Source organism: Carcharodon carcharias, chromosome 2 (assembly GCF_017639515.1).
Source record: "Carcharodon carcharias isolate sCarCar2 chromosome 2, sCarCar2.pri, whole genome shotgun sequence".
NCBI classification, from domain to species: Eukaryota; Metazoa; Chordata; class Chondrichthyes; order Lamniformes; family Lamnidae; genus Carcharodon; species Carcharodon carcharias.
In genome coordinates, this window is record NC_054468.1 from 96,258,098 (window position 1) to 96,279,566 (window position 21,469).

General features: G+C 46.3%; 1 protein-coding gene across 2 annotated transcripts in view; it reads left to right on the forward strand.

Annotated features, from left to right (window-relative positions):
* The first annotated feature begins 405 nt into the window (after positions 1-405).
* The window catches only part of LOC121274293 (lactosylceramide 4-alpha-galactosyltransferase-like), a 35,072-nt gene continuing 14,008 nt past the window's right edge, over positions 406-21,469 (forward strand). The window contains exons 1-3 of one of the 2 annotated variants that reach the window (XM_041181535.1): positions 406-529; positions 902-1,044; positions 16,972-17,522. In XM_041181535.1, coding sequence (XP_041037469.1) covers positions 16,998-17,522 — 525 coding nt within the window. In that variant the 5' untranslated portion in view covers positions 406-529; positions 902-1,044; positions 16,972-16,997. The remainder of the gene's footprint in view (positions 530-901; positions 1,045-16,971; positions 17,523-21,469) is intronic. The other variant, XM_041181527.1, reaches the window with a different exon arrangement.

Below are 21,469 nucleotides of genomic sequence, written 5' to 3' on the forward strand. Positions count from 1 at the left end.
AACATGTGTGAGGTTGCAAACACTACCCCCCCCCTCTCCCCAAAGGGTTTGAATGTGAAGTAAAACTAAGCTTCTGTGTTAAATATAGCACAGGTTTGCTGCGATTTATTATTATATTGGAGCACACTAACTTAGGGTTGGGGAATCACGCCAGACTACTTTAAAAATAGTTCAAAAACACCTCTGCTTACGGACAGATGGGGAGAGAAAAAAGAAGTTCAGCTTCTCTCTGTCCTGTCCGTAGCAATTGTACAGCACTAAACTCAAGTTTACCCTCTGAAAGGTCACTGACAGCCTTCCACACTGCTGTTGGTGTCACATACAGGCCTGCTATGATTTAATGTATGAAGTAGGAGTCTGTAGAAACTAACAACAGGATGTGGTGGAGAGAGGCTCAGTGACACCGCCCAGTGAATGCGGAAGCTGATCCCTTGCCTCTAACTACAGGCTGCCAAAAAAACTCGACCCAACACGACTAACGGTGCAAGCGCGTATTCTATGTCCCCAACATCGACAATTGGTCACAGATGTAAGTCTTGTTTGTCCTTGATAGAATCACAGATTTTTAATGGTACAGAAGGAGGCCATTCAGCCCATCGTCTGCACACTGGCTCTCCAAATGAGCATTATGGCCTAGTGCCGTTGCCCTGCCTTTTTGCCGTGCCCCTGCACGTTGTTTCTTTTCAAATGATCGTCTAATGAAGAGGAAAATGACCATGTTCATCATCTGGGGTATTTGGTAGGATTCCAGTGGGTGCTAAGATGACTGCTAGGGCAAATTGTACCCAGAAGGTTCTGCTGCAAATGGGACATGATACTGCAGGCGATTGATTTTTGGACATGCTTCTGATATGCACTTGTTTTCGAAGGAGGCCAAACCATTTTTAATTTGGTTGTGCAGGTGCAGTGACCCTGGGTGAGTTTCTCCACGGACTCAGGGTCGATATCAACACTCGTACGCGAAGCCTTCAGAGTATCCTTACCAGCACTTCCTTTGATCATCAAGAGAGTGCACCCCAGATTCTCCATAAAAGATTTGCTTTGGTAAGTGAGTGTCAGGTGTTCTGGCTACATGACTAGCCCAACTCAGTTGTGACTGTCTCAATATGGTGTGATTGCTTGGCATGCCAGCACAGGTGGACACCTCAGTGTCAGGTATTTTGCCCTGCCACCTGATCTTCAAAAGCTTGTGAGGGCAGCTCAAGTGAAAGTGGCTGAGCTTTTTGGCATGACACTGGTGCAAGTCTCACACATGTAGAGAAGAGTGACTGATTCATGAACTTATCAATCGTTCTCCTCTCTCTTTATCCTCTCGCTCCAATCCCTCCTGTCTCTATCTGTCCCTCCTCTCTCTCTTTGAAACTATAACCCCCATTTATATATTTCCCCATGATGGGAATTGTTCTCTCAGCACCTACCCTGATGTAACGACCAGGATTAGAGGTGTGCACAAATTGTCAAGCTCCACTCGCTGCAGGCAGGACCATTTATTTAAATGTATTAATTAATTTCCCACTGAAATGGCCAATGGCGTACCTGTACCTCTAGTACCCAGAAGAAAAGAGACTCTGACCAGGCTTCTTTCAAAAACCCAGAATGATTAATTTATTTTAAAACAAAACTTATTTTAACAAATTGCAAGTATTGGTTATCACACAATTGTGGTCGGGCACTGTAATTATCTATCTCTTCCTAAATAATTCTCCCAGCACACACCCAAACAAACAGAGGGCAAATAGACAGTCTCTTGGCAGAGATGGGCTTTGGAGGATGGACATTATAAAATAAAGGATAAATTTCGTAGGGTCTCGAAGCTGTCGACCTGGAGTTCTCTCGTGTGTAGACGAATGTAGAAAATGCTGGTCCTGGTGAATGTCTGGAAGTTCTCACCAACTGGTCCAGCTTTGCAGGCCCAAATGCAAACTAGTTACACTCAGATGAGGGGTCCCTGGCAACAGGCTCATGGCCACACATAATTTTAGGTAAGGTAGAGAGAGTGAGCTGGTCAGGGTAGCCTTCTTTCCTCAGCCTGTTCCCCAGCAAGGCTGAAAGCAAAACCACAGGTTCAAACTCAAGGTTTTCCTCCCCCATGTGATTACCTTTTTGTCTTCCAGCTTTTCATTAATGAAAGTTCTTTGCAATTCAAAACAAACAAACAACTCCTCAAGTACCATATAGGTCAGATGATTTCTTGGAAGGGCCCTGCTTGTTGGCACTTCCAAGGTGAACTTATGACCTTCTTTAAAAAAAACTCACATTAGTATTCACATGTCCAGACAATGCCAAATCCATTAATTTTGTAAAAGAGAACTTCTGTCTTGAGAGATATGATTCTAACACCTGTCAATTCAGATTCTTATATAATTCAATAAGATCACCTCTCATCTAAACTCCAATGGATATAGGCCCAACCCAACTTGCACAATCTTTCCATATAAGATAGCCCCTTCATCCCTGGAATCAACCTCGTGAACCTTCTCTGAACTGCTTCCAATGCAATCAGAGACCAAAACCGTACACAGTGTTCTAGGTGTGGTCTCACCAATGCCCTGCACAATTGTAGCAAAACTCCCCTGCTTTTCTACTCCACCCCCTCGCAATAAAGGCCAACGTTCTATTTGGCTTCCTAATTATTTGCTGTAACTGCATGCGGACTTTTTGTGATTCATGTCCATGCCACCCAGAAAGCATAATAGTTACCCAGGAAAAGTTAGGAGTATTAAAATGGCAGCGTGGACCTGTTCAGGGGCGCTGATCGAGTCAGCGTCCACCCAAGCCCACCCCTACACAACCCCCCCGATAGGGGCAAAACTCTGCCCATAAAATTAAACCATACAGTGCTGGAAGCTTTGAAAGATCTATTTAATTAGTCCCATTCTCCTGTTTCTTCCCCAATGGCTTGTAAATATTCCCCTTCAAGTATTTAACTAATTTCCTTTTGAAAACTTTGCGTTGAGCATGCTGCCATCAACCTTTCAGGCAGAACATTCCAGATCACCACAACTCAGTGTGTAAAAAAACTCTCATTATCCCCCAGGACAACTCTCCCCACCCCATCCCCCTAATCTATTTGCTATTTATCTTATACCCGGTTCCTCTGGTGACCAATCCTACTTGTGGAAACATTTTCTCTTTACTCTATCAAAACTATTCATGATTTTGAATACCTCTATTACATCATCTCTTAACCTCTGTATGTGTGTGTGTGTGTGTGTGTGTGTGCACAGCCACACAGCAGCTTGGAAAGTATACAGGGAAACCTTGCCCAATTTAAACACTGCATGTGTGCTGCCACACAGAACAATTTAAAGGGACCACACACTGAAGAAACTGGTCATGCAGAGCAAGGACATTTTTAAAAGGAACATTAATCTTAACCTCCTCTAGGCTAAGATGAACAGTTCCAGCTTCTCTTGTGCCTCTATCTAACTAACCATTACCATTCTACTCTTCAACACTGAACCAATGACATATTACTGTTTAGCATAACTCCCATGCTTTATTACTCCACGGTCCTGTTTATCAAACCATGGATGTTGTCTGCCTTTATGAATGAAAGTTTCTTCATAAAAACTTCCAAGACATCTTTTCATGGAGTTATGTGATGATCCTTTACAAGGGGCTGTTGAGAGAGAGGGTGGGAGAGAGGGAGAGAAGATGGGAAAAGAATTGGAAAAAGGCTGGAGGAGAGGGCGATAGAAGGCAAAAGAGAGAGAGAGAGACAGAGAGAGTGGGGGATAAAATCAACAGGTACTTGGAGATGCTTGAGTTAATTGAAAAGAATCAAAAAGAATTTGTAAAAGGCAGGACATGAGAAATAGAAGCAGAAGAAAACCACATGAACTATTGAGCCTGCTCTGCTGTTCAATATGATCATGGCTGCTCATTAGCTTTAACTCCTCTTTCCCATCTGCTCCTCTTTCCTTTGATCCTCTGAAAGACTAAAAATCTGTCTTTTCCATCTTGAAATATATTCAACAATGGAACATCCACAGCACTCTGGGGTAGAGAATTCCAAAACTTCACAACCCTTAGAGTGAAGAAATTTCTCCTCAACTCAATCCTAAATGGTCGCCCCCTTATCCTGAGACAGTGCCCCTGTGCTCTTGATTCCCCGACCAGGGGAAATTATCTCCGAGTATCTACCCTCCCAAGCATCTTCGTAATATAGAATGCTTCAATGAGACCACCTTGCATTCTTCTAAACTGGAGAGAATATAGACAGTTTACTCAGCATCTCACCATAGGACAAACCTCACATCCCATGGACAATCTAATGAACATTTGCTGTACCTCCAACAGAAGTCTCTCCTTCATAAAATCTGGATACCAAGGTTGCACACAGTATTTCAGGTGTGGTATCACCAAAGCCCTGCACAACTGTAACAAGACTTCTTCATTTCACTTCCAATAAAGGACAACATACCATTTACCTTCCTAATTGCTTGCTGTACCTGCATGCTATCTGCCTGTGTTCCCTGTATGAGTACACCCAAACCCCTCTGAACATCAACATTTACAAGTCTCACACCTTCTAAAAAATGTTCTGCTTTTCCATTCTTAGGCCCAAAGTGGATGATCTCACACTTTCCCACAATATATTCCGTCTGCTACCATGTTGCCTACTCACTTAACCTGTCTATATCTCTTTGCAACCTGTCTGTGTCCTCCTCACAGCTTACATTTGAATCTAGCTTTGTGTTGTCAGCAAATTTAGATACATTACTCTCTGTCTCTTTGGATGGAATATTCCGTGCCTGCTGGCATTGGGCGTGATTGGTGGCCTGAGTGGACAATTTGGCGTAATCGGTTTTACGACGGTGGGAAACCAGTTCACAATCATTCACTCAGCCCGTCGATGGCAGGCCGAGTTTCCTGCCATAAAAGGCGTGCGCTTGGCCACCTGCTATGAGGGGAGCTCGGAGGTAAGTACACAGTAATGTTATGCAGTGCTCACCAGGGTCACCTGTTGGGCTTCAAGGGTGTCGGTAGGGTTAAGGCCAGCTCTGCCATTGAGGTGAATCGTGGCGGGGTGGGGTTAAGGCCAGCCTTGCCATTGAGGTGAATCGTGGCGGGGGTGGGGGTTAAGGCCAGCCCTGCCATTGAGTTGACTTGTGGGGGGCAAGGGCAGACCTGCCATTGAACATGGCAAAGAAGCATTTGGGGTGGGAGTAGGGTTGCCGAGGGAAGTGGTCAAGCATTAGGGAAACCTGTATAACGTGACCGTTCCTCTGCAGCTAAGACAGTTCAAGCGCATGCACGTTGATATGATTGGAGTCGGGCCTCTAGCTTATCTGCCCCACTCAAGCAATGCAGAGGCATCCAAGTGCCACCAAGTGCTCTGGATCTTCCCCCCTCCAACCCCCACCCCCCATCTCTGCCCAAGCTCCCCCTGCAAGACCCAGCACAGACTGCAAAGGCATGAGCATTTTAGTGGACTACAGAACAGTTGGACAACTGCACACATTGTACAATCTCCTTGCTAAAGCTGGCCATGGAGCAGTCACTGGTAGAGGTGCTCACAGCCCCTTGCGATGTCATCATCCCGATTTGGACCAGTCTCCCCCATGGTTCAAGCTAACAGCCTTGCAGCGCACTAATCTCTGGCCATCCAAGTGGTGACTAGCACTCTCTGGGAAGTATTAAGGGGCCATCACACTTAACCAGGACATGTCCTTAGTACACCCATGCTAACCCACGTGTCTCTCTCTTTCATCCTGCAGGAGGAGTACATCAGGATCATGGAGACTGGTGAACTAGCTGTATGCCTGATGGCCTACAGAGAGCAGAGATGATGGAGGAGAGAGCGACAGAGGCTCCTGGCTGTGCAAAGGCAGGAGCAGCAACCTCAGAAAGAAGGGGTGGCTGGGGTTCCCGCACACACCACATCGAGCCATTGCTGGTTGGTGCCTAGCTAGACCCAGGGTCTATAGACACCACCTTTCATTCCTGCAGATGTTCAAGAACCAGTGTCGCCAAAGACTGTGCATGGCCAGGGAACTGGTCGGTCACATCTGCCACCTGCTGCAGGATTTGGTGCCAAGGGGACATGGAGGGCATCCACTGCCAGTGTCTGTGAAAGTGACCATGGTGCTCAATTTCTACACCAGTGGCTCCTTTCAGGGCTGCACAGTGACCTCTGTGGGATTTCACAAGCCTCCAATCACAAATGCATCCATGAGGTCACGGATGGAATCTTTGCGAGGGCACACAACTTTGTGCATTTCACCCAAGACTGGGACCGCCAGGTTAAAAGAGTGATTGGATTCGCCTAGATCACAGGTTTCCCACAGGTGCAGGATGTGATTGACTGCACTCACATGGCACTCAGGTCTCTGTCACAACACGTGGTGAACTATATTAGCTGCAAGGGGTTCCACTTGCTGAATGTGCAGCTGGTGAGCGACCACCACAAACACATCCTGCAGGTGGGCACACAGTTTCCAGGGAGTGTGCACGACTCCTACACTTTCAGTCAGTCACAGATCCCTGGAGTTTTCCAGGGTCCACAGAAGCTACAGGGTTGGCTCCTCAGGGACAAGGGCTACTCACAGAGGATGTGGCTGATGACACCTGTGCGGTGGCCTCAGACTGCAGCAGAGCAACGCTATAATGAGGCTCATGCTGCAGCTCACAACTTGGTGGAGCAGACCATCGGGATGCTGAAGATGAGGTTCCAGTGCCTGGACCAGTCTGGTGGAGCCCTGCAATACAGTCCACAGAGGGTGTCATTGTCTACTGCACCCTTTACAACCTGGCACTGCAACAGGGAGAGGAGCTGGCTGAAGAGGAGATGGAGGAGTTGGAGATCTCCTCTGATGAGGAGGATGTCAATTGGGATGAGGGTGAGGAGGTCCTCGAAGGTGACGATGATGGGATGAGGCCCTTGCACTGGCCAGATGAGGCCGGCACACTTGGGAGGCACTCATAGCTGCTAGATTTGTGGAGGATGATGACAACATGCAGTAAGGTGTCCCCACAGATCCTCACATCGCATCTGTGAATGTTTGACTCCAGTCTGGCTTATGGCAGCGCAAATACCCTCTGTGAGAATGCTCCTGTCATGGAGATGCTGTGGAGGCCTGAATAATCACTTCAGGATCACAGCATCACTGGTCACAGATGCTGAAGAGATGGGGGCCAGCCCCACCTTAAAGGTTCTGAGAGCACACAGAGAGAATGGGGGAACTCTTTGACGCCTGTCCACGACATTCTGGCAGCAATGACCAGCATCATCGAGGTGCAGGCATCAGTAATGTGTCTAGGGAGTGTGAGGCTGGACCATCACTTTGGCTTGAAGGCTGCAAAAAGCACAGGGAAGAGGCCCTGGACTGAGACACCTGCCTTTATCTTGTGCAGAAAGGTTTCACACCTGAGTGAGAAGAACACAGCTCATCAGAACAAGGAGCCACAGGCAGGGTGACATTCATGGGAGTTTATTTACAATAGTGAACATTATGTACAAGTGATCAACACCCGTGATTAGGCTGTTGAACTAATTCTTCTTAAACTTCCTAACCATGCCGCTACGTCTTGGTGCTCCCTGAGCATCCACAGTGGTGGTGGAGGCAGCCTGCTGACTGCGACGCCCTGTCTGTGATGACTTTGGCGGGCTTCCTCTGGAGGGCCGAGACCTGGAGAGCCCCGGCCTGCTCTCAGGGGCCTGCTGTGTGGCAGTGGCACCCTCCTCATGCTGTGGAGCTGGAGCTGCTGGGGTCACAGGAAGAGGGGGTTCGGATGGGCCGGACACTCCCAGAGTCACCTGGGTGGGTGGCTCCAGGGTGTGCACCTGCTGATCCTCCTCCCTTGGGTGCCTGAGGGCCCCAGGCTGACTTCTTGAGGATAAGTGATAGCTGGAGTGCGATCAAGCTGCCCTGCACCCTTCTCGCGTTGACACTGTTGGAGGCCAAATATGGCATCAGCGATAGAGTTAAGCCCATGCAGCTGTGCAGGAGTGATGTCTTGGCCACTATCCTACCAGTGTTGACCTCAGTGCATTGGCATGCCAGTGCTATCACCTCAGACTGAAGGCAGATGGACTCCTCCATTGTGCCTTGTAATCTGAGGAGTGCAGCCGACATCCCTTCCTGATGTTCCTGAGTTTGCCTTTGCAGCTCCAGCAACTGAGACATGACCGAGTCCAGAGGCTCATTATTTGACTTGGACTCAGCAGATTTCTGCTCTCCAGCAGTCCTCCAAGTGCCAGACACCTGGGAAGTCCCTGCCTCCACCTGCTGTGGATCAGAAAGTGCGATTTGCTCACCAGATTGTGATCCTGAGGCTACTCTAAAGCTGGGTATGTGTCTCTGCGCTGGTGGAGGGTGCGGGTGAGCACTGTGATGGGTCTTCAGGAAGGGTGCCTTCAGGTTCCTCTTCAGAGGTTTCTTCCAGGCTTGATTGGAGGCCCTGGGTCATGGACTCTGGAGAAAGGATGATGAAAGATTGGATAGGCTGGGCTTGTTTTCCTTGGAATGGAGGAAGCTGAAGGGTGCCCCGATTGAGATGTACTAGATTAGGTGTCCAGATATAGTAGCAGGGATGCCCTGTTTCCCCTAGCAGAGGGATCAATTACCAGATCGCACAGATTTGAGGTGATTGATGGAAGGATTAGAGGGGACATGAGGAAAAACTTCTTCACCCAGAGTGTGGTGGGTGTTTGGAATTCACTGGCTGGTTTGGTGGTGGAGGCAGAAACCCTCAACTCATTTAAAAGGCACCTGGATCAGCACCTAAATTGCTGTAACCTGCAAGGCTACGGGCTGGGTGCTGGAAGGTGGGATATGAATAGGCAACTAGTTTTTTTTTTATTGTTTTCTTCTTTGGCTGATGCAGACATGATGGGCTGAATGAGCTGAGAGGGAGGAATTATTGCTGAGTGGAGAAGCAGCAGCTATTGCTCTGAGGAGCAGAGCAAACTGTGTTTGTGTCAACAAATAAACAGAATGCTTGTAAAAGTTGATTTTTCTGTTTGAAACGAAGAAGATAAAACTGATGGGAATTCTTGAGATTATCATGAATAAGGAGTCACTGAGGTGAACCTTCCTGGTGGATTCCGTTCTGAATAATCAGTCTGAGTGGAATGATTTTCAAATGATACTGGAAGATTTGACCTAGTGTGGTAGAGAGAATTGAGCCTGCTCGAAAGCTGTGATTAACTTGGAACTTAATCTTGTATTGTGACATCTTCCAGAAACATGACGTAAAGTAAAAAATGTTTCATTGGCATATTGCAATTGTATTCATCAGTTAATGAGAAAGTACCTTATCTTTAGTTTGGCCTATTAGTTCTCTTTTATGTAATGTTTTGTCTCTGCTGATTTCTGCTTGTTACAGTAAAAGCCTTAAAACACGACCCTTGGGAGATTTTGCCATGTGAAAAGTTGTATAAAGGTCAAGGGTTTTTTTTGTAACCATCACCTGATGATGTGTTGACTGGACTAATTGGGACAATGAGTGGGAAAGGCTGGAGGTGTTTCTGAGCTGGCCAGTTGATTTAAGTTTGCAGAATCCTACCGACTGTTTCTGTGTTGCTTTGGTATGCTTCCCATTTGTATGTGGGGCTTGAATGAAGCTGGAAGGATGGTGGATTATTTATATTAATGAGTGTTCCTTATTCATTGAACAATGTTCAACCTCCAAATGAAATGCTTCATCCTGACCTATCCTTTATTCTCTCCCTGATATGGGACAACTTTGAGTTGGGTCCATGGTTAAATTTTGATGTCATTTTATGGCAGCGTGACATTTCTCACCAATTTCTTTCATCTCATTGCTGCCTTAACTGAAAATCTACATTGATCAAAAATTTCTCAATAGAAAAAAAGCAAGAAAAGTTGCTTGAGTGTCGTGGGTGTGAGTTTGGGGCAAAGTTCAATGCCTGTAGTCATTTGTCACTTTTAGAATGAAATAATTGTGGAGGATGAGCTCCTTTCAAAGAATGAGGGAGGTTCTACTTGCTGTTGTTAGTCTGCCATTTTCCCAATTTTAATTGCACTGCCTCTGAACTTAATGCTTAACTTATGCAAGTGGTGGATAATAATTTTGTTCACTTCCTGCTGTCAGAAATGATTTACTTTTTTTTATTCATTCATGGGATGTCAGCATGGCAGGCTAGGTCAGCATTTATTGGCCATCCCTAATTGCCCTTGAGAAGGTGGTGGTGAGCTGCCTTCTTGAACCCCTATAGTCCGTGTGGTGTAGGTACACCCTCAGTGCTGTTAGGCAGGGAGTTCCAGGATTTTGACCCAGCGACAGTGAAGGAACGGTGATATATTTCCAAGTCAGGATATAGAGTGGCTTGGAGGGGAACTTCCAGGTGGTGGCATTCCCATACATCTGCTGTGCTTGTCCTTCTAGATAGTAGTGGTTGTGGGTTTGGAAGATGCCGTCTAAGGAGGTTTGGTGAGTTCCTGCAGTGCATCTTGAAAATGGTACACGCTACTGCTACTGTGTGTCAGTGGTGGAAGGAGTGTTTGTGGATGGGGTGCCAATCAAGCTGGTTACTTTGCTCTGGATTGTGTAAGCTTCTTGAGTGTTATTGGAGCTACACTCATCCAGAAAAGTGGAGAGTATTGCATCATACTTCTGACTTGTGCTTTATAGATAGTGGACAGGCTTTGGGAAGCCAGAGGTGAGTTACTCACTGCAGGATTCCTAGCCTCTGACCTGCTTTTGTAGTCACAGTATTTATATGGTTAGTCCAGTTCAGCTTCTGGTCAATGGTAACCCCCAAGATGTTGACAGCAGGGGATTCAGCTATTGTAATGCCACTGAGTTTCAAGGGGCGATGGCTAGACTCTCTATTGCTGGAGATGGTCATTGGCTGACACTTGAATGGCATGATTGTTACTTGCCACTTGTCAGCCCAAGGCTGGAAATTGTCTAAGTCTTGCAGCATTTGGACATGGACTGCTTCAGTATCTGAGGAGTCGCAAATGGTGCTGAACATTGTGCAATCATCAGCGAACATCCCCACTTCTGACCTTATAATGGAAGGAAGGTCATTGAAGAAGCAACTGAATCTGGTTGGGCCTAGGGCACTGCTCTGAGGAACTCCTGCAGTGATGTCCTGGAGCTGAGATGATTAACTTCCAACAGCCACCATAACCATCTTATTTACTGTTTAGATCAGGGAAATTGTGAAAGAAATCAGAAGGACCACCTGGCATTGACCTAGGCACCGGAAACGACAACGGCAAACTCAGCCCTGTCGACCCTGCAAAGTCCTCCTTACTAACATCTGGGGTCTGTGCCAAAATTGGGAGAGCTGTCTCACAGGCTAGTCAAGAAACAGACTGACATAGTCATCCTCATGAAATCATGCCTTACAGATAATGTCCCAGATACCACCATCACCCTCCCTGAGTATGTCCTGTCCCACCGGCAGGACAGACCCAGCAGAGGTGGCAGCACCGTGGTATACAGCCGGCAGGGCGTTGCCCTGGGAATCCCCAACATCGACTCTGGACCCCATGAAGTCTCATGGCATCAGGCCAAGCATGAGCAAGGAAACTTCCTGCTGATTACCATGCACTGCCCTCCCTCAGCTGTTGAATCAATGTTCCTCCATGTTGAAAACCTCTTGGAGGAAGCACTGAGGGTGGCAAGGGCGCAGAATGTACTCTGGGTGGGGGGCTTCACTGTCTATCACTAAGAGTGGGTCAGTAGCGCCACCATTGACTGAGCTGGCTGAGTCCTAAAGGACATAGCTGCTAGACTGGGTCTGTGGCAGGTGGTGAGGGATCCACCAAGAGGGAAAAACATAGTTGACCTCATCCTCATCAACCTGCCTGCCGCGGATGCATCTGTCCATAACAATATTGGTAGGAGTGACCACCACACAGTCATTGTGGAGACGAAGTTCCACCTTCACATTGAGGATACCCTCCATCGTGTTGTATGGCACTTCCACCATGCTAAATTGGATAGGTTTCGAACAGATCGAGCAACTCAACACTGGGCATCCATGAGGTGCTGTGGGCCACCACAGCAGCAGAATTGCACTTGAATATATTCTGTAACCTCATGGCCTGGCATATCCTCCACTCTACCATTACAATAAAGCCAGTGGATCAGCCGTGATTCAATGAAGAATGCAAGAGGGCATGCCAGGAGCAGTACCACGCAAACCTAAAAATAAGGTCCATAAGACCATAAGACCATAAGACATAGGAGCAGAAATTAGGCCATTCGGCCCATTGAGTCTGCTCCACCATTCAATCATGGCTGATAAGTTTTTCAACCCCATTCTCCCGCCTTCTCCCCGTAACTAATCCAGAACCTATCTATCTCAGTCTTAATTACACTCAATGACCTGGCCCCCACAGCCTTCTGTGGCAATGAATTCCATAGATTCACTACCTCTCTGGCTAAAGAAGTTTCTCCTCATCTCTGTTCTAAAAGGTCTTCCCTTTAATCTGAGGCTGTGCCCTCAGGTCTTAGTCTCTCCTACTAATGGAAACAACTTCCCCACGTCCACTCTATCCAGGCCTTTCAGTATTCTGTAAGTTTCAATCAGATCTCCCCTCATCTTTCTAAACTCCATCGAGTATAGACCCTGAGTCCTCAAACGTTGCTCATATGTTAAGCCTTTTATTCCTGGGATTGTTCTCGTGAACCTCCTCTGGACCCTCTCCAGGGCCAGAACATCCTTCCTGAGATATGGGGCCCAAAATAGCTCACAATATTCTAAATGTGGTCTGACCAGAGCCTTATAAAGCCTCAGCAGCATATCCCTGCTTTTATATTCTAGTCCTCTCAAAATAAATGCCAACATTGCATTTGCCTTCCTAACTACCGATTCAACCTGCAAGTTAACCTTAAGAGAATCCTGGACTAAGACTCCCAAGTCCTTTTGCACTCCAGATTTCTGAATTCTCTCCTCATTTAGAAAATAGTCTATGCCTCTATTCTTCCTACCAAAGTGCATGACCTCACACTTCCTCACTTTATATTCCACTTCTTTGCCCATTCTCCTAACCTGTCCAAATCCTTCTGCAGCCTCCCTGCCTCCTCAATACTACCTGTCCCTCCACCTATCTTTGTGTTATCTGCAAACTTAAGCCAGGATGCCCTCAGTTCCTTCATCTAGACCATTAACGTATAAGGTGAAAAGTTGTGGTGCCAAAACTGACCCCTGCGGAACTCCACTAGTCACCGGCCGCCATCCTGAGAAGGACCCCCTTATCCCCACTCTCTGCCTCCTGCCAGACAGCCAATCTTCTATCCATGCTGGTACCTTGCCTCTAACACCATGGGCTCTTATCTTTCTGAGCAGCCTCCTGTGCGGCACCTTGTCAAAGGCCTTCTGGAAGTCCAAGTAGATAACATCCATTGGCTCTCCTTTGTCTAACCTGCTCATTACCTCCTCAAAGAATTCTAACAGATTTGTCAGGCATGACTACCCCTTGATGAAACCATGTTAACTTTGCCTGATTTCACCATGCACTTCCAAGTATTCTGAAATCTCATCCTTAATAATAGACTCTAAAATCTTACCAATGACCGAGGTCAGGCTAATCAGCCTGTAATTTCCCATCTTTTGCCTCACTCCCTTCTTAAACAGGGATGTTACATTAACGATTTTCCAGTCCTCTGGGACCCTCCCTGACTCCAGTGCTTCCTGAAAGATCACCACTAACACCTCCACTATCTCTTCAGCTATCTCCTTCAGAACTCTGGGGTGTAATCCATCTGGCCCAGGTGATTTATCCACCTTCAGACCTTTCAGTGTTTCTAGCACCTTCTCCTTGGTAATGGCCACCATACTCACCTCTGCCCCTCTTGAACTTTGGGGATGTTACTCGTGTCTTCCACCGTGAGGACTGACGCAAAGTACCTATTCAGTTCCTCCGCCATTTCTTTGTTCCCCACTACTAATTCTTTTGCCTCTCTCTTACCCTTTATATATCTAAAAAAAACTCCTGCAATCTTCTTTTATATTACTGGCTAGTTTACCCTCATATTTAATCTTCTCTTTCCTTATTTCTTTTTTAGTTGTCCTCTGTAGGTCTTTGTAGGCTTCCCAATCCCCTGGTTTCCCAATGCTCTTTGCCACACTGTATGCTTTCTCTTTAGCTTTTATGCTGTCCTTGACTTCCCTTGTCAGCCATGGTTGCCTCGTCCTCCCTTTAGTATGCTTCTTCTTCCTAGGGATGAATTTTTGCTGTGTCTCCCAAATTTCTCCCAGAAACTCCTGCCATTGCTGTTCCACTGTCTTTCCTGCTAGGCTCATCTCCCAGTCAATTCTGGCCAGCTCCTCCCTCATGCCTCTGTAGTTGCCTTTATTCAATTGTAATACCGCTACATCTGATTCCAGCTTTTTCCTCTCAAATTGCAGGGTAAATTCTGTCATATTATGGTCACTTCCTCCTAAGGGTTCCTTCACCTTAAGCTCCCTTATCAAATCTGCCTCATTACACATCACTAAATCTAGAATTGCCTGTTCCCTAGTGGGCTCCACCACAAGCTGCTCCAAAAAGCCATCTCGTAGGCATTCCACAAATTCCTTTTCTTAGGATCCACTACCAACCTGATTTTCCCAGTCTACCTGCATATTGAAATCCCCTATGATCACTGTAACCTTTCCTTTATTACACACCTTTTCTACCTCCTGGTGTATCTTGTGCCCCACATCCTGACTACTGTTCGGAGGCCTGTACATAACTCCCATTATGTTTTTTTTACCTTTGTAGTTCCTCAACTCTACCCACACAGATTCTACATCATCTGGCCCTACGTCATATCTTGCTATTTCTTGCTAGGTCAACCTGGTGAAGCTATAACACAGGACAACTTGCGCACCAGACAGCATAAGCAGCAAGTGATATACAGAGCTAAGTGATCCCACAACCAACGGATCAGATCTAAGCTCTGCAGTCCTGTCATATCCATTCATGAATGGTGGTGGATAATTAAACAACTCATTGGAGGAGGAGGCACCACAAATATCCCCATCACCAATGATGGAGGAGCACAGCTCATCAGTGCAAAAACAAGGCTGAAGCATTTGATAATCCATCTCATCCTCCTCCAGATGTCCCCAGCATCACAGATGCCAGTTTTCAGCCAATTCGATTCACTCTACATGTATCAAGAACGGTTGAAGGCACTGAAGCCTTTGGACGTTTACAACATTCCAGCAATTGCACTGAAGACTTCTGCTCCAGAACTTGCTGCACCCCAAGCCAAGCTGCTCCAGTACAGCTACAACACTGGCATCTACCCGGCTATGTGGAAAATTGCCCAGGTATGTCCTGTACACAAAAAGCAGGATAAATCCAACCCGGCCAATTACTGCCCCATCAGTCTACTCTCCATCATCAGTAAAGTGATGGAAGGGGTCATCAACAGTGCTATCAAGAGGCACTTGCTCAGCAATAACCTGCTCACTGATGCCCAGTTTGAGTTCCACCAGGGCCACTTAACTCCTGATCTCATTACAGCCTTGGCTCAAACATGGACAAAAGGGCTGCACTCGCAAGGTGAGGTGAGAGTGTCTGCCCTTGACATCAAGGCCGCATTTGATAGAGTGTGGCATCAAGGAGCCCTAGCAAAACTGGAGTCAATGGGAATCAGGGGGAAACTCCCCACTGGTTGGAGTCAAAAGAAGATAGTTGTGGTTGTTGGAGGTCAGTCATCTTAGCTTCAGGACATCACTGTAGGAGTTCCTCAGGGTAGTACCCTTGGTGCGACCATCTTCAGCTGCTTCATCAATGACTGTCCTTCTTTAATAAGGTCAGGAGTGGGGATATTCGCTGATGTTTGCACAATGTCAGCACCATTCATGACTCATCAGATACTGAAGTAGTTCATTTCCAAATGCAACAAGACCTGAACAATATCCAGGCTTGGGCTGACAATTGGCAAGTAACATTCATACCATATAAGTGTCAGGCAATGACCATCTCCAACAAGAGAGAATCTAACCATTGCCCCTTGCTGTTCAATGGCATTATCATCACTGAATCCCCCACTATCAACATCCTGGGGGTTTTCATTGGCCAGAAGCCGAACTGGACTTGCCATATAAATACTACTTTTGCCTACAAGAGCAGGTCAGAGGCTAGGAATCGTGCAACAAGTAACTTGCCTCCTGACTCCCCAGAGCCTGTCCACCATCTATAAGGCACAAGTCAGGAGTGCGATGGAATACTCGCCACTTGCCTGGATGAGTGCAGCTCCCACAACACTCAACAAGCTTGACACATCCAGGACAAAGCAGCCCGCTAGATTGGCACCACATCCACAAACATTCACTCCCTCCACCACTGATACACAGTAGCAGCAGTGTGTACCATCTACAAGATGCACTGCAGGAACTTTGACAGCAGCCTCCAAACCCACAACCACTACCATCTAGAAGGACAAGGGCAGCAGATACATGGGAACACCACCACCTGGAAGTTCCCCTCCAAGTCACTCACCATCCTGACTTGGAAATATATCTCCGTTCCTTCACTGTCACTGGGTCAAAATCCAGGAACTCCCTTCCTAACAGCACTGTGGGTGTACCTACACCACATGGACTGCAGCGGTTCAAGAAGGCAGCTCAGCACCATCTTCTCAAGGGCAATTAGGGATGGGCAATAAATGCTGGCCCATCAAGCGAAGCCCACATCCCGTGGATGAATAACAATTTTTTAAATCATGGAAAGTACATCCTATCAACTCATAAGTGATAATACAAACAGAAAATGCTGGAAATATTGAGTTGCTCAGGCAACATCTTGGAGAGAGGAACAGAGACATCATTTCACGTCAATGATCTTTCATTCAAACTGAAACATAAATTTTGTTTCTCTATCCACAGATGCTGCTGTGTATTTGCAGCTTTTTCTATTTTTATTTCTATTTCCACCTTTGCAGTGTTTTGTTTTTGAGCTCATAATTGATGTTTGTCACGGGTATGATTGTATAAAATCACAATTGGGCTGTTTTATTTCCTTACTGAAGCATTCTTTCTTTTCGCAGTCATCATCGAAGAACCATCTACAGTTATGAGGAGGAGTCCTAAATTACTGTTATTTTTCCTAATACTAGTATTTGGCATCACCTTCCCGCTTTGGCCAAATTCCCCTTTGAAGGTGGTATCCATTTCGTTCCATGGATATGGCACAAATTATTACAAACATTTAAGGCTAGATGAGCTGACAAATAACTTGGCAAAATATAGAAACCGAATGAACTTGTTTCACCAAATCTTCTCCAGAGATGATCCAAACCATTTAGTCAGTTTGAAAGCTCCACACCCATCCACAGAGCCCGGAATTATGTTTGTGCAGACCTCCGATGAACTAAACCCTTCGCCATTGGCTAAGTGTGCCGTCGAATCAGCTGCTCGAAGAAACCCAAATAAAACTGTTTATTACTTCATGAAAGGATTCAATGGGAACATATCAGCCTATCAAAAGCCTGAATTCAATGCCATCCCTCTGCTTTCTTCAATCCCGAATGTTGTCATCTTGCCCTTGAATCTTGATGAATTATTCAGCAGCACTCGCTTGGCTGACTGGTATAAAGAGGTAAGAAATTGGACAAGCTGGCTGCTTGATTTGTGCTTGGCAAAAGCTGCTATTGGTCATCAGTATGAAAATTAAAATAGCAAGCTTTACACTGACAAACCACACAGCAGTTTCTATATGTAAGATGATGTATAATTGCTAAATTAGAATTTCTTGTGTGTTTTGGATTTAAGTTCAGTTTCTCAGAAACAAAATTTCAGGTTCAGAGAAATCATTTACAGAATCAGAAAGATGGTCAGGGTCATTTTCTTTTGAAAGTCAGTGTTTATCTCAATTATTCAGGCTGCACTTTGTTCATTACTGTTATGGGGACTATTAAGAAACTCCTTGACCTGCAGAATGTTAATCAATCCTTGCCCAGCAAAGGTTAGACAAAACTTTTTGATTTGTGTTTTTCACATATTCTTTTGAGACAATGGGGATATTCTAATTAATTCCACAATGTTGAAATGTCTTCATTCATGTGAGCACAGAGGGTGTGGCTTAGCTGAGTAGACTGTGGGTGCAGGAGGAACCATTCCCAGGGCTGTGGTAGCCATATTTGTTGACAACTCAACTAGTTAATCCCTGACACTGAGCTGGGGGAGAGTCAGGTTCAAGTCTTTGTGTTTGTCAGTAAAACAGGGAGTCAGAATCTGCAGAAATTCAAATTGAAGTTGGTTAGTGAGGTGGAGAAGACAATAGAGTCAGTCAGTTCAATAAGTACAGATTTGGAAGAAGCAAAGCATTTAGACTCCCAGAGGAAAGGTTGTCTATCCCACTAATAGAATCCTTTTAACCCAATCAGCACAATACAGTTTTCCATCTGGTTATGCCACAGTGCCATAGCTTTGTTGGTGATTTTTCTTGCCGGAGGTGCTTTTGCATCTGTGTCATTGATATCCATTACTGTACACCCATTAAAATCAATTATGGCACCTTAGGGAGTTCTTTCATGCCTCCATCAAATTCCTTCTCTTTTCCCCAATATATCTCTCTACCTCACTATTTCCCCATGGTAACAGGATGACCATGTCCTGCACGGTGTTCTCTAACACCAGCTCCTCTTTCCCATTTAATATGGTGCATCTCCAACTGTTTCTGAAGCTCAGGAGCTTTCAACCTAACACAAGTTCACCTGGAGACAATCCTTCTGTCCGTGGTGATTCTGGACACGCCATCATTTCCAGATTCTCCCACGTTTTGTAAATCTGGCACAGCTCTTGTTTCCACTCCCCTGACAGAATAAATGATGGACTTGGAAATTCAGTGAGAGCGATTTCAAACCAGCTACAATTCATTGCTCACCTCCAGTGTCGTAATCTTAAAACTGCTCAAAACAATATGGATGCTGTAAACAGCCAGCTGTACAAATACAGGTAGCTCTTTTAAAGTGGGTCAGTTATAAAATATACCGTCTCCTGCACTTTCACACCTCAGTTCACAATACCAACTTATCAATCAAATTAGTCTAGTCACAATTGATAATTTCATGCTTAACCACTTATTTCAGTTCAAGCCAACTCACTTTCACTTGAAATGGATTATAACCCTAGCATCAATGGGGACTACCCTGAATCAGGAGCACTCCCTTAACAAGCGCCCTCAATCGAGTTCAAAGCAGCAACCTCACAGACACTTATTTTGGGTCTGAGAAATTGAACTATGTCTCCCTCAAGGGAAATGACCATCAAGAGATATTACCTTCTTCCACATAGCCTGTTAAATAATTTGTGAGCCAAGTTATAATTGCCCCGATATTATAAGGGTCCAAGGGTCTCTCTTCAAATATTGTATCTTCACACTTTAAGAAAATACAAGAGAGGTGGGTTCTTAAACTGCATACAGAGGATTACAGGAGAAGTTATACTTTTCCAACTTATTTACAAATTTATTAAAGAACTATTTAACATCCAATACACTTTAAAGTGGATAAGTACATCACAAGGTTAAAGACGATAAGAAGATAAAAAACATAGGCTGGGCTTTTCCGTACACACCGGCGTTGGGCGTGTTCAGTGGTGTGAGCGGACAATATGGCGTCATCAGTTTCATGACGGCGTGAAACCAGTTTGCAATTGTCCGCTCAGTCCACTGGCAGTGGGCTGCATTCTTGCCATCGGATGTCGGGAACCTCATTGTAATACATCAGCATATCATTATTAGTGCTGCCCACTGGGAATCATCCCCCTCCACCCTCTTCCCAACGTTTCATTGTTCGCCCACTTCAGCGAGAAAACAGGCCAGTGCAGAACACATCTTGACAACTGTGATGTGCAGAAGTCGGGACTTACCTGCCAGGGCCTTACTCACATCACGGACATCCGAGGAGCAGAAGACGCTAGAGTCCAACAGCAATGGCACAGTGGAGGAACATCCATAGCATGCTGGGTGGGTTCCCTTGAACATGGCCCTGCTGTGAAGCAGCTCATGGAAGTTGGAAAGTCACCGTTGATGCTCACAATGGATGATTGTTGAGGGAATGGGAATGAGAAGGCTAGGATCAACTGGAAGAGGAAGCGGTATTGGGGGGCTGAGGTTGGGAGGGGGGAATGAAGGTGTCAGTGGGGGGAGTTTGGTGAGGGTGAATGGGGGGAGGAGGGGGTAATGGGGGAGGAGACTGCAACTGGGGAGGTAGGAGTAAAGGGGGTGGAAGGTGCAAGGAAAGGAGTGCAGAGAAGGGAGGGTATATGAGAGGAGGAAGGGGTGCGGGGGGAGGGAGTAAGGGTTGAGGAAGTAGTAAGAGCGGAGGAAGGAGTCAGGAAGGCAATAGGAGTAAGGCTGGAGGAAAGAGTGAGGCTGGAGGAAGGAGTCAGGAGGAGGGAGTGATTTAGTGTGGCTGAAGAGGTAAGGCTGGAGGAAGGAGTTGGGTAGGGTGGCTGAAGAGATAAGGGTAGAGAGAGTCAGGTAGGGGGAGGGGGAGTCCAGGAGGAGAAGGTGTGTGAAGAGAGGAAGGGTTTCCAGGGTGAGAAGGGGTGTGGGGTCTGGGTTGCGTGGAACGTGCAGATGAACTTGCATGGAAGGGGTCGAATACGTCCATGTCTGACTTCCAGGGAGTGAACCGAGGGTAAGCGTGGTCTGGAGGAAGGGTGAGAATGACCAAGGGCAGGGTGAGGTGGTAGGGTGGGAGGGTGAGGGTTCAATGGTAGTGGTAAAAGGGATGGCGAGGACGGTTGGTGGGTACTCGGAGGCAGACACAGACCCTAGGGGTGGGAAGGAGGAGGTTGGGGAGGTGAATGTGGATGGGGGTGGGATTTTCACAGGCACATGTACCTGGACATCCCCAGAGGAAAAGAGTTGTGGATGGTAGGTGACAGAGGGGAGGTGGAAGGTGATGTTGAGGTGTGGGGGCAGTTGGGGGGGTAGGGGTGTCAACTATGATGGGAGAGAGGAAATGGGTGAATGGGGGGAGGGCAAAAGACAGGGGAGTGTACAATGAACTGGATCAAGAGATGCTGTTCAAATCAACAGTGAAACGACAGTTGTGGTGGCTGAGATCAGATGTTGCATGGGAGTGTGACCATTGGGTGGGCGGAGATGCAGCTCAGCTCAGATGGACAACTGGTGAATCCCAGCAGGCAACATTGAAAATGCTCAGGACATTGAGATGAGTGTGAAACGTGAAGGATCCATGTGTGTGAGAGAGGCTTGCATGAGGCTCCAAAAGGCCCTGCCACATACACACTTATCCCTCCAGAATCACTAGTGCGCCGGCTGATTCCTCTGTGGTGATGGATCTTTCGGGCTGTTTATTTCCACCTCTTCACTGTGTCAAGAGATATAATAATATCTATATGCTACTGGAAATTATTTAAAAATAGAGTTTAGTAGCGTCTGTGTCTATGTGTTTGTATGTGTGTGCGTGTCTTAATTGGATTAGAGCCAGCTGGTCTACAAGTTTTGATGTATAGAAGGTTTGAAATGTTAATTAGGTAAACATGGGGCAACTTGCATTTATCCTTAAACAA